Source organism: Antechinus flavipes, chromosome 3, assembly GCF_016432865.1.
Source record: "Antechinus flavipes isolate AdamAnt ecotype Samford, QLD, Australia chromosome 3, AdamAnt_v2, whole genome shotgun sequence".
Taxonomy (NCBI): Eukaryota; Metazoa; Chordata; class Mammalia; order Dasyuromorphia; family Dasyuridae; genus Antechinus; species Antechinus flavipes.
In genome coordinates, this window is record NC_067400.1 from 275,963,857 (window position 1) to 275,976,983 (window position 13,127).

Consider the following 13,127-nt stretch of genomic DNA (forward strand, 5'->3'; position numbering starts at 1 on the left):
CTAATCAAACACTATCATTTTAATGATGAAAATTTGTAGCTCAGACCCAGAGAAATTATATGATTTACTTGATCATTTGGCTAATTAGAGTCAGGAATCTGACTCTATATCTTTTGCATACAAATACAGTACCTCTGAACCACTGTATGATTAGAAGTTATTGTGTTGTTCATATTTTCCCTTAACATGATGCTTATAATCTTATTTTAATTTCCTTAGTCTCCATTACTTATAGAGATTAAGATAGACCAAAAAATGGGTAACAGAGTTAAACGATGTTTGTAAAACATGACTTCTTGTAATAATAGTGAAGTTGACCTCTGAATATGCATTTTCAAAAGCTTTATTGATATATTTTATTTTTACATAATCATTTACTAAAACAACCTTTCCCCCAACAATGGCTCCACATCATTAAATCTGATATTGTTTTATAACAAGACAAAATTATTTGAGAAAGTAGATGTCTAAAATTTTGTGCTACATTTTATACACACACACACACACACACACACAATTTCTGAAACATTTATTATGTGACTGGCAGCATATAAAAGAAAAAGATAGTATAAGAAAACAAAATAGTTCTTGCCTTCAAAGAATTTACATTCTAATGGGGGAAGATAGTACAGTAAAAAAGAGCTTCAAAATGTGTATGAGGGAGGTTTTTTTCATGGCAGTATGGATCTATAGATGTATAGAAAACAACATGGAAACCTACTTCTGAAAAAGATAAGATAAAAGGGAACACATGGAAGTAAACCAGGAGGTGAGTATGGGAGGGAGAAGATAATAATCTCCAGAGTATAGACAGCATGGCAAAGGGATGGCCAGGTAGTGAATTGGTGGCCTTGTTTGGGGCCAGATAAGGACAAAGCTTATCTGTTGGTTTAGGAGAAGTGGGGTGAGAAGTGGGGTTCTCTAGGTGAGAACCTAGGAGGCAAATTTAAGATTGTACAAGGTAGGATGATGATATAGGAGGCTTGGTGAGGAGATGACCAGGAAAGAACATTTCACTATCTCTTCTCAGAATCTAAGATTAATCATTGTAATTAATCTGATTCTGGCTGTCATATTAGCATTATTTTATTTTTATCATTGTAGTCATTGTTTATATTATTCTATTGTTTTTTCTTACTTCCCTCTACATCATTTCATATGTGTTTCTCACCAAACATGCATTTTCAATCCTTCTAATAAAGCATTACTAAATACATGACTAGGACAAATATCTGTTCCAAAATAACTGAATGTTAGCACCTAGAGTAAGGATTCTTATCTTCAGATACAATAGAAACTAGAAAGTAAAATAGATTCACATGTTTGCTTAAAAGCCTAGTTAAGATACATGCATTTACTTTCTTCTCCATTCTTTACAAAGGTCAAAGACTATGATTATGCAACATTGCATGTACTATCAAATTCATTTGATGCTTTCCTTGATTCTGCCAAAATATATTTTAGCATCTTCCTTTTTTCTTTGCTAAAATGAATGGCTTTTTAAAAATCCCTTGATGCGTTTGTTCAATCCATCACAATCAAAATTCTGGTAGCAGTCATCTATTAGCCTAGGGAATATAATCCTAGATTTTCTCATTTGGTTAGTGAGTTATTGAAGAAACTAGTAAAAGAATTGGGAACCCAATGGAAATAACAAAATAAATGTATGGGTGTTGGGGTACCAGACATTGAATCATTCATCCATGCCAGCTATCATTTCCTATCTCTTAGCTTTTGTAGTTTGAAAACTCCCTGAAAAGATTGTCTGTAAGCAATGTATCCATTTCCTATCACTATTCTCTTTACTCTCCACAATTTGGTTTCTGATATCGTCTTTCAACTAAAAATCTTCACTTCAAAGTTCCTAATCTCTTAATTGCCAGATCTAATGACTTCTTCTCATTCTATATCTTCTTTAGCCTCTATGTAATCTTTGACAATATTGTTACTACTATTTCTCTTTTCTATATTCTCTTTTCTCCAGGCTTCTCTGACTCTATTTTATCTTGGTTCTCTTTTTACCTCTCTGAACATTTCTTCTCAGTCACCTTTGCTGGATCTTCATTTAGGGTACACTTGATAATTATAGGTTTCTCCTGGGGCTTTGTTCTGTACCTTCTCTTCTAAGTTATTTCATTAGGTGGTCTCATCGGCTCTCATAGTTTCAGTTATCATTTGTATGCTAATGATTTTCAAATCTACTCCATCAGCTGTAATGTCTTTCTGACTTCTAGTCCTGCATCTTCAGATGCCTATGGGACATTTTGAATTGTTTATGCTGCAGACATCTTAAACTCAATATGTTCAAAACTGAACTCATCATCTTCCCCTCCAAACTTTCCCCTCTTCTGAACTTCCCTATTATTATAACATCAACCCAGCACCATCTCTTAGATTCACAACTTAGATTTCATCTTCAATTTCTCACTCTTTTCCAGGCCCCCATATTCTTTTTACATGTGCACTAGACTGCTTTATAAATGCTTACTGACTGCTTGACTAAGTAAAGAACTGGGAAGAATATTTTCAAAAGTGAAGATGATACAAAAGAATTTATACCAGTATTTTTAAGAAAAAAACTTTAAAATGATAAAAGACATTCTAAAGATATGTGCATGTATGATAAATTTTAAAGATATAGTATTTACCAAATATATATTTTCTTTATATATGTTTCTTTTAAAACATTCTACAAATAATAACAACCCTACTTTCCACAATTATAGGATCATCTTTGCCTTTTCTTATAAATACTCCTTATAAAAACTAAAAGCCAAAGCTACAATTACCTTATGACAAAATCTGTTCAGTAAAGAAGACTGTAAATGTTTCCATGGATAATGAAAAAGGTTTTATTTCTAAATCCTTATACAACCCAAGAAGAATAATACTCATTGTAATTCTCAAACATTTCATAAATATATGGACTTAAAAGTCCATAAAGAGTTCATGAAAACTTCATAGTTTTTCCCCCCTTAATACCTCCATCAAGAAGACCATAAAAGCTATAACTGGTCTATTACATTTCTAATTTGTTTCTTAAATTAATAGCAACGGGGGAGTAATCCAATGTGACAAAAAGAAATGCATCCCCAACATGGGTACAGAGATCTCCTATTGTTTCAAATTAAAACTGTTAATGAATAACAAATATCTAATTCTTATTGTCTATGAAGTGACCATGTGTTAAAAATCTAAAGCAAAATCTTTATTCTTCTATGAATATTATTATGAAAATAACAAATAAACTTTTAATCAGTATAAATTTACAAGTTACACTGTATCATAATTATTCTTTATTACTAAACATATTTAAGATAAAGATTTCAATAATCATAAGGAAATAAAATACCATGATATTATTAACAGATATATAAAGACTAAAGACCACGAAGTTTTGAATTATGTTTCATTATTTGATTCTAAAATAAGTGGAAATATAAAGTTAGAACTCAATGAGATGGAATGTGACATAGTCATTTTATAGCCTCCCGAACTTGCAGGCAAAACTATACAACAAAAAGAGTTGTTTTTGTCATTGTTGGTAATAGATGATAATTGGTAATGTTTTCTCTATTGCGTTTTATTTTCTCAAGACTGTGTGTGTGTGTGTGTGTGTGTGTGTGTGTGTGTGCGTGTGTGTGTGGTTTGCAGGTTAGGTGTCACTAATTTTTGTAGATTGGGCATGACAGAAAGATAACATTATTATTATTATTTTCAAAGTTGGGATGCTGTTTGTCTTTCCCTTTTGTCTTTTCCCTTTTGATATTTTTCTTAGCATACAAATGATAACTGAAATTATGACTTCTGTCTCTTGACCTACTTTTTAATTCAACTACCCAACTACTTTTCTAAAGACAAGGAACTTTAGGAAGTAGGAGAAATGGATACAAAATAGAGAAATCCAAAATTTAAAAAGGGAACCATCAAATAATCAATTTAAAACTTAAATGTATCTTGATGAAACTGAGTCCCATAGAGAATGCAAAGGGATTTGACACAGGATCTCCATATCTAGTTACTTCTAATTACTTCAATATCTAGTACAAGTTCATGTTCTCCTCAGGGACATCAGTACAATATGAATGATATTAAAAGTATATCCTCTTATATAGAAAATAACAATATGGCTTCTCAAACTTCTAATTTCCAAAGAGATAATAACAGATGCTTGGAGATATTTGTTCAGTCTCAAACACAAAATGAAAGAAGCATAGAACAAATTGTGATGTATTCATATATGTTATCTAATAGCTTTAATTTATCACATTGGTTGAGGTAATTCAATGCAATTCCAATTGTCTTATGATGGAAAGAGACATCCACATTCAGAGAGAAGTCTATGGGGACTAAATGTAGATCAAAACACAATATTTTCACCTTTTTATTGTTGTTTGCTTACTTGTTTTTGTCTTTCTCATTTTTTCCCTTTTGATATTTTTCTTATGCAGCATGATAAATGTAGTGATACATATAGAAGAATTGCATATGTTTAACATAATGAATTACTTGCAGTCTAGGGAAGGAGATAGGACTATGCATGAGAAATATATAACTAAAGTAAAATCCTTCATATTTCTAGTTATAAGATCAGAGATTGAGAGTTGGAAGGAAAGATCTAGGTCATCTAGTTCAATAATATTACTTTACAGATAACAAACGAAATTCAAGTTACCTGGAAAAGGTTACAAATGAAAGATGAATGCTTAATCAGATGCAGATTCTTCCAATCCAAATCCAAAACTCTTCCATTGCACTATGGTGCCCCTTAATAAGCTCTAACTATATGTTTCTCACTGTTAGTCTAAAATATCATACAAATCAATAATCACTTTGAAAGTCCAAGTTGTTGTCAAAGAAGGATAACTTGTACCTGGAGACTTGTTTTCTATTAGAACATTTTTATTGAAAATTCTATTTCCTAATATATGTCAACAGAAAACTAAATTGAAGCTCAGAAAATTAAGGATTGAAACACTCTTCTTTATACACACTCAACAAGCCTGTAAAAATATACTAATCACATTTCTATTTAGAATATATTATTTTCATTTTGATAAATTACTTGTGGGGAAAAAATAACTTGAGATTCATACCAGTATAGATTAAATTAATACTACAAAAAGCTTTCGAAATTTCCTCATTACTTTTTAGGAGCCCAGTAATTTTCTAACAGTGTTGCTTCCAGTTAAAGAGCCACTCTTCACTCTACCCTATATGTCAAATTACTGAACATAATTATGTACAGTACTTCTAGGAAATATGAAAGGAAATAGAACCTTATAGCATCATATAACAGTTAATCAGTCACCAGTTACTATTTAATCCCTCGTAGTTTTTTAATTGAGAATGATTGTTGTCTTAAAATTTTTTAAATCTAAAATTGCTGATATTAATTTTTCTTCCACAAAACCCAATGTATATGGGTTTGGTCATTATATAATAATCAATCCATTCATTACTAAAGAAGTATTTTCTTTAAATTTTAAAATTATATACTTTTAATACTTTCTTTTTATATTAATTTATGTGTAACTACTTATTAAATTGTTATTTCCAATGCTTGTTGTTAATAGATATAATTCTTATTCTAATTTTTAATTCATATAAATTACCTGAAGACTAAGCTTAAAAAAAATCTGTCCCAGCAAGTTACTGATATTTAAAATAAGACTCTTGAAAGTCAAATAGATATTAATATTTTATACCCCAGTAAAATTACATCATGTATAAATGCTTTTAAAAATAAGTATTGTATATAAGAATCATTTTCAGATATATAAAAATATTCCAGAACAAACATTATCCATAAGAGTATTCTCCTTTGTATTACTATATTCCAATGAAGCCAGAGTGACATTTTGATGATTTATCTTAATCTGAGCTCTAAGTAGTTCATTCCATGCTTAAACGAATTTTCCCTGAATTAGAGACAAACTTCAAAAGAGGGAAATTTAGTCTTTAATTTCACAATCTCAGAAAAAAAATCTCATATGCAAGAATATTACCACTGTCATCATCATGGACATTACTATCATCACCATCAGAATGAACATTACATGATTCCAAGGAATACTCCAAGTGTGGAGACGGTAATACAAACTGACCTACCTGAACCTCTTTTGGTCACAACCTTCAAGCTCTGAGTGAATGTGGCATATAAAAGAATCAAGTGTGGAATTGGAGCTTTCATTTTCCAGCTCTTAAAAGGCTGTTTCCTAAAACAGAAACAAAAGAGATAGAAATTAAAGCAAAACTAAGACTGTTCTAAGCCTTATTGTAGTGATTTTTGTAGAAATAAAGATCTGGTAATCAAATTCTCTAAAATCAAACAGTATAAATGTCATCTGTCCCCCACCTCAGCATCAAGCAGTGGTTCCTAAATTAATTCAGAAAATAACAATCTTGAAATGACTGAAGAATAACTCAATCTAGCCAAAAAGAATGCATTAAAGGCTTATATTCACTTGAGGATAAGAACTTTCTGTTTCAGGGAGCACAACTCTATTTATACATGTTAGACTCCCTTTAAAATCACCATTGAGATGGATTTTTAAAAGAAAAGTAGCAAATACTGCCATTGATTTTAAAATATTTTACTCTGTAATAAAAGATTATTGTATTTAGTATGATCTTTATGGTTAAAGAGAAAAAAAATAAAATCTGTGCCACCTATGACTTAGTTAATTCAGTACCTTCATATTTCAAAACTATAAAATTAAATGAGATAATATTTGTAAAATGGTTAGCATAATGCCTGGAAGTAGTTAGCATTTATTACATAGTTATCCTAAGCATCCATCCAGAAAAGACTGCTTTAAGAGTTAAAAATGTAAAAAAAAAAAAAAAAAAAAAAAAAAAAAAAAAAAAAAGGGCTGCTGTCCCCATTGAAAGAAATGTCCACTTTCTCTGTGATAGTTGCAGACAGATATAGTATCGTCTTCTCATTTATAGTGCTCTCAGAGGGATACTAAAGAACCCAGAGCCTACATTTTAGAAAGGAAAAACACATCAGTTGTAATTAACTAAAATGGTCATTGTCATCCTTAGGGAATTTTAAAAAAATGAAAAAGACTAGGTATAGTTCAAAGGAAAGGATTCTTTAAAAGGAACCTGATAGAACAGTTCAAATGTATTGTGAACTCGACAGCATGTTTTCTTTTCAAGACATTTGAAAAGGAATAACATCAAACTTTCAATGACTATAATTATATCTTTATTAAAGATGTGAATGCTGGAAAGAGTAGTTTGACAGTCACTTTTTTGTTGTTTATTTGCTTTTTTTCTTCCTCCTGGAGACATAATACTTATATTCTTCCAAGGTTTTAAGTTGTTAATTTGACTTCATACATGCTGTTAGAACATATTTAAGTTCACTAAGGGAAAAAAAAACAGTTTTTTATTTACAAAGGGTCACTACCATCCTTACAATCTATTATTACTAAAACATAATGTGAGGAGGTCAAAAAAATGAAGATCTAAATCACTGAGACATAAGAATTTCTCTAAAGACAAAAACTTGCAAAGCTTTCCAGTTTGAATTTTCTGCCTCAAAACTTTCAATACTTACATAATGAAACAAATGGAGGAAGTCTAGTTAAAGCATGAAATTTTATCAAGCACATACACCAAACTGTGCCACATTCTATTACAAACCTGAGTCATGCATTCCTAAGACCAAAATCCCATTTCTCAGCCACTGCACTAACTGTGACTGCAGGAAAGCCTGAAGTTGATATCTTCAGTCTTCAGTTTAGCAGCAAGAGTCAGCTCCTCTCTCAGTGTGAGTCTAATAAATGCTGCCCAGGGAGGTACAGGATCTAACTCTGCACAGCAAGATCCTCCAGCAAATACTCCCTGTGAAAGTATCTAAGTACTTTATTCTTGTCCAAAATAATATTTTCATTTTATTTCCAAAAGGATGTGTTAGAGTCCAAGAGTATTTTAAACATTTAAATAAATCAAAATAGTATTAAATTGGAAAAAAAAAGTTAAACCATAATTGAATAACCCATTCCTTTGAATATTTTTTAAAAATAATAATAAAAAGATTGAGCATTCTTATTTTAAGGATTTAAAATCTTAGTCAACATAAATTAAGCCTCATATCACCTCTGTAAGGTAAAATTGCATCATATTAAACACAAGGACAGATAAAATATAAATAACTACGAAAGACTGTGAGATAACTATTTCATGGTTTGAATTTTTATCCAAAAACTTTATATCCCCATGTGCTATCATACTTTTGAGGCATAAGAATATTACTCACCTAAAAGTGTTAGCAATTTGTGGATAGCAAAAAGAAAAGGTCAGTTGATAAAAGTCAAAAGTAGAACTCTGCCTCTTAATGTAATATTCCTTTTGGTATTTTATTTCATCACTGAGTCATTCATATATAACAAGCAATAACTTTAAATTCTGTAAGAAATTTTAGTCAAATGAATAGAGAACATAGTTGGAAATGTTACTGTGTTATTTTGACTTTGGGGAAGTTCTACCACCTTTTATCTCAGTTTCTTAATCTGCAAACTGGGAATAGCACTATCTCTATTTGCCTTTAGTAATGTACTGAATATAAATTAGATGCATATGAAGACTTCTTGCATACTTGGAAAAGGAAAAAAGAAAACATATCCAATGTAATATCACACTGACTTCTAAAATCTGGATGTTTTGAAGTTGCTGTCAGTACCATTTTGTGAGTGAGTGCCTATCACTTACAGGTATAAAGAAAAGAAACACAAATTCATTTTTATTAAGGACCTGACACTTTGCTAAGCAATTTAAAGATTATCTCATTTCATTTTCACAATACTCCTGAAAAGGAAATGCTATTATCCTCATCTCCCAGATGAAGAAACAGACTAATCCAGGGTTACATGGGGGGAAATGTCTGAAACTGGATTTCAACTCAAGTCTTCCTAACTCCAAACTCAGTGCTCTAACTACTAAAGTCACTTAATTGCCCAAACACATGTTATAGACAAAATCCCATCTCCATGGATCCCCATACTCCAAATGCATATCTATGAAATTATCAGAGACTTGAATATGCTAGAAATTGAATAGTCACTTAGAACTAATCTGGAATTGTTTCACCCAGGAGGTGAATGAATCAGGATGTTCAGTATAAAGTTCAGACAAGAGAAAGGTTTTTGTTTTTGTTTAGTCTTATCTAATTTTTCCTGACCCCCTTTGAGGTTTTCTTAGCAGAGATACTGACTGGATGTTTTTTCACTGCCTTCTCTTGCTCACTTGACAGATGAGGAAACTAAAGAAATAAGGATATCCCAGGATCACATAGCCAGCAAGTATCTGAGGCCAAATTCTGACTTCAGGACCAGCCTGCTATACATTGTTCCATCTAACTGCCAAGTAGCAGAGATAAAATGTGAGAGCATAGAGGAAGGTTATATCATTCTATATAGAAATATAAAGGAGGAATAGAGATTCATAGATAAAGAGCTGAAAAGGACATGAAAGGTCTTCAATCCATTCTTTTCATTTCATAGATGGCAAAAGTTAAATGACTTATCCAAGATGGCAGAGCAAGTACTAAAGCATATTCTGTCTTTTAATTCAATTCATTCAACAAGTAATTTTTCAATTTCTAGTCAATTTTCAATACAAAATAATCCCTGTCCTCTAGGAACTGACATGCTATGGGGGGAAAAAAAAAAACCCTGACATAAATAAATAAATAAAAACATAAGACAAAATCATACAAATCATTTTCTAGGATAGGGAGCAGAACATTAGTAATTAGTTTAAGAAAGGTTTCCTTTAGGGGGTAGAGAACAATCAGGCCTCCCACCCATGTGAATTCATTTGGCTTGGTCCTACCAAGCCAACTACAGTTATAGCCATCACATTAGGGATGAATTAATTAAATGTTTGTCCAAATATGGGAAGCTAATTTAAGTTGATAATTGTGTATGACTTGTGAATGATGTTATAAATATCCAAATGACCTTTGGCAGAAAAAAGTTCCCCTACCTTTGCTTTAGTAAGTATTCCTCAGATTGTATTTTAAAAGATACTATGGATTTGAAGTGGCAGACAAGGGGAATAAATGGATTCTAGGCTTAATTGATAACTTGTTTAAAGGCACAAACATTAGAAATTATTGTATACAAGGAGAAGTAAATAAGCCAATTTGGAAAAAAAAAGAAACAAAAGCCCCCACAAAATTTAAAGGAAAGGAAGTTTAACTAATAGGAAGTAATCCTTGATGTGTGGGTAGAGCCAGATCTTTTAGGGTTTTAGAAGTAAAGTAGGGATCAAATTCTGGAGGCAAGACAGAGTTAATGGAACAATAGAAAGATACGACTGGATCTGTGCTTTAAGTACATCAATTTGGTTGCAGATAAATGAGAAAGAGGAAATAAGGAAGATTTGGAGATCAAAGTACAGAGTATAGAGAAGATAACTTAAAGAGCAGGTGATGGAAGACATATTGCAGAAGTTTAGTCAAAATTTCATATGACATGAAAAGTGAAGAAGAGTAAACATTTCAGGATGACTCTAAGGTTGTGAACTTTGATAAATAAGATAGTGTTACTCTTAACACATAAAGGAAATTTAGGACTAAGGGAGAGTTTTGGAGAAAGCATAATAAATTCCACTTGAAATATTTTGCATTTGAGATATCTAAGGGACTTCTGGAAAATCTAAATGGAACAATGGATAGAACACCATACCTCAAGTCAGAAATATTTGTCTTACTGAGTTCATATCTGGCCTCAGACAGTTATTAGCTGAGTGACTCTGGGCAAGTCATTCAATCCAGTTACCCTCAGTTCTGTATTCATAAAATGATTTGAAGATGGAAATGACAAACTACTCTAGTATATTTGCCAAGAAAACCCCAAATGGGGTCACTAAGAGTGAGACAGGACTGAAATGACAGTAATAACAACAACATGAGATTCTAATTAGAAGTGTGTAATTAGGAATTGATGGTGTAGGACTAGAGCTCAAGAACAAGACTAGGGCTAAACATACCAATTTGGAAATTGTCTGAATTAGAGACGATAATTAAGATCATAGATACTGATAAGGTCATCCAGAAAAAAAGCAGAAAAGGATTGAAAGAGGGTTCTGTACAGATTTCTGAAGTATGTTCATGCATAGGAAGTGAGTTCAGACTTCTTAAACTCTCTGAGAGAGAGTAAATCATTTTTTTCTAAGGATACAGCGAGTCATTTACTAGCAATTAATCAAATATTTATTTCAGAACTTTAACATAAATATCACATTAGCATTATACAATCCTAGTGATTTAATGTCTGCAAAGTACACTAGTTATAAAAGACAGGTAGATACATATATACATATAATTTTAATATATATAGAAAGCTTGCATATCCAAACCATAAACAAAAAAAATTAGCACCTTTCCAAGATAATTTTTTTCTATGAAGTATTTCTTTGGTAATTCCCTCCATGAGATTTATGAATTCAAATTCCCACATAGTTTCAAATTCTATCTCTGATACTTTGTACCTCAATAAATTAAAGCAAAACATAAAACCTACCTGGACCTCATTCTCCATCTGGAGAGTGAGGAATTCTAGTTATCTTGTATCTGAGATCCCTTCCTAATCCAGATCTATGAATGATCCTCCTTTGCAACTTCTAACTCAGATATAGCCCAGAAAGTAGAGTAAGGCACTGAAGTTACTATCTAGGATGGATCTGTCCATGACCTCATGACATGTAATCATTTACCCTCACAGAGGTTGTTGTTTCTCCTTCATTCTCAAAGAGGAATCATTTACCAAAATCATTTATCAAATGGTCAGTTTTGTCTCTGCCCAAGGCGCTTGGCAACTTAGTATACAAGAGTCCTCAAAATACACACAACACAGCCACATGGTACCTGGAATCTTCATATTTCCAGAATTGAAATATCCTGCCAAAATGTTGTCCTAGGTGATTCTTCACAACATCCTAAAGCAATCAACTTTTCAACTTTATGCAATAAAATGTAGTACTTAACAGATATCAGTACAAAATTCTGTTTTCCTCTATCAGTTTCTCTTTCTGAATCTCTCTCCTTTTATCTCACGCCTACCAAAATTTCTTTGCCTTGTGTCTCTGAGTATTCTGACATCCTCTTCCTTTCTCTTCCTAGTCATCTATTCTATGCCCCACTGATTCAGAGCTTTGTCCCAACTACTTGTCATATTTTCCTGTTAAAAGGCAGATACTGGTACTTTTGGTATTACTAGATGTCATTTCTTCCTCTTAGATAATAGCTTCTTGCCATTTTAAAATCATACTCTTGAAAAACTGAGATCCCTTAAGATTATATATATATATATATATATACACACACACACACACACATACACAAAGATAGCCAAAAAGATGAAATTTCAGATACCTCGACTACTGAATAAGACTTTTTTTGCACCAGAGAATCTGCAAAGAATTTCTCAAATCTAATCATAGCCTGACTATACTTACATATATAACATCATGCTATGTTATTACAATATTTTTTTGATAACTCTGTTACCTTGGGAAAGTCACCCCATTTCTCCAATCTAAGTTTCAGTTTCCTCATCTATAAAATAAGGGCTCTGATCTAGATTTCTAAAAACTTTCTCTACTAATAGTTTATACTTGCTTAATATTATTATATCACATTTTTCTTAGACTTTGAAAACATGGCATTCCTAAATTTATTCTTGAAAACAACTATTTTTCTTTTAATCAAAAAGCATTTATTAACTGCCCATTTTTGCTTAACAAAAATAAAATATTTTTTTTTCTGAGTACACAATTTACATAATGTGATGATGCATGTTAAACTTGTGGTATAGATTCCCTATGGAGAGGTTAAACTAAATTCCATATAAGCTCAACAACTAAAAAAACAATTTAAATAAAGTTCCCAAAAATCATAGAGTTCAGACTTAATCATGGGGAAAATTGCTTCTTACATTATAAACCTTTAAACTGTTGGGTTGGAGAAAATTAGTGTAATTTTCCTTAATAGATCAATCAGCCAATCACATAGGAACCACCTGGGCTACTCTGACTTTGAAGACATTTTAAATGCTTAAGGGTCAAACTGCTTCAGCAACTTTCCCAGAACTTAGAAGAAGATTTATTAT

General features: G+C 31.6%; 1 protein-coding gene across 1 annotated transcript in view; it reads right to left on the reverse strand.

Annotated features, from left to right (window-relative positions):
• Nucleotides 1-13,127, reverse strand: part of IL1RAPL1 (interleukin 1 receptor accessory protein like 1) — a 1,575,275-nt gene that overhangs the window by 1,325,642 nt on the left and 236,506 nt on the right. The window contains exon 2 of the mRNA XM_051985073.1: nt 6,112-6,218. Coding sequence (XP_051841033.1) covers nt 6,112-6,193 — 82 coding nt within the window. The 5' untranslated portion in view covers nt 6,194-6,218. The remainder of the gene's footprint in view (nt 1-6,111; nt 6,219-13,127) is intronic.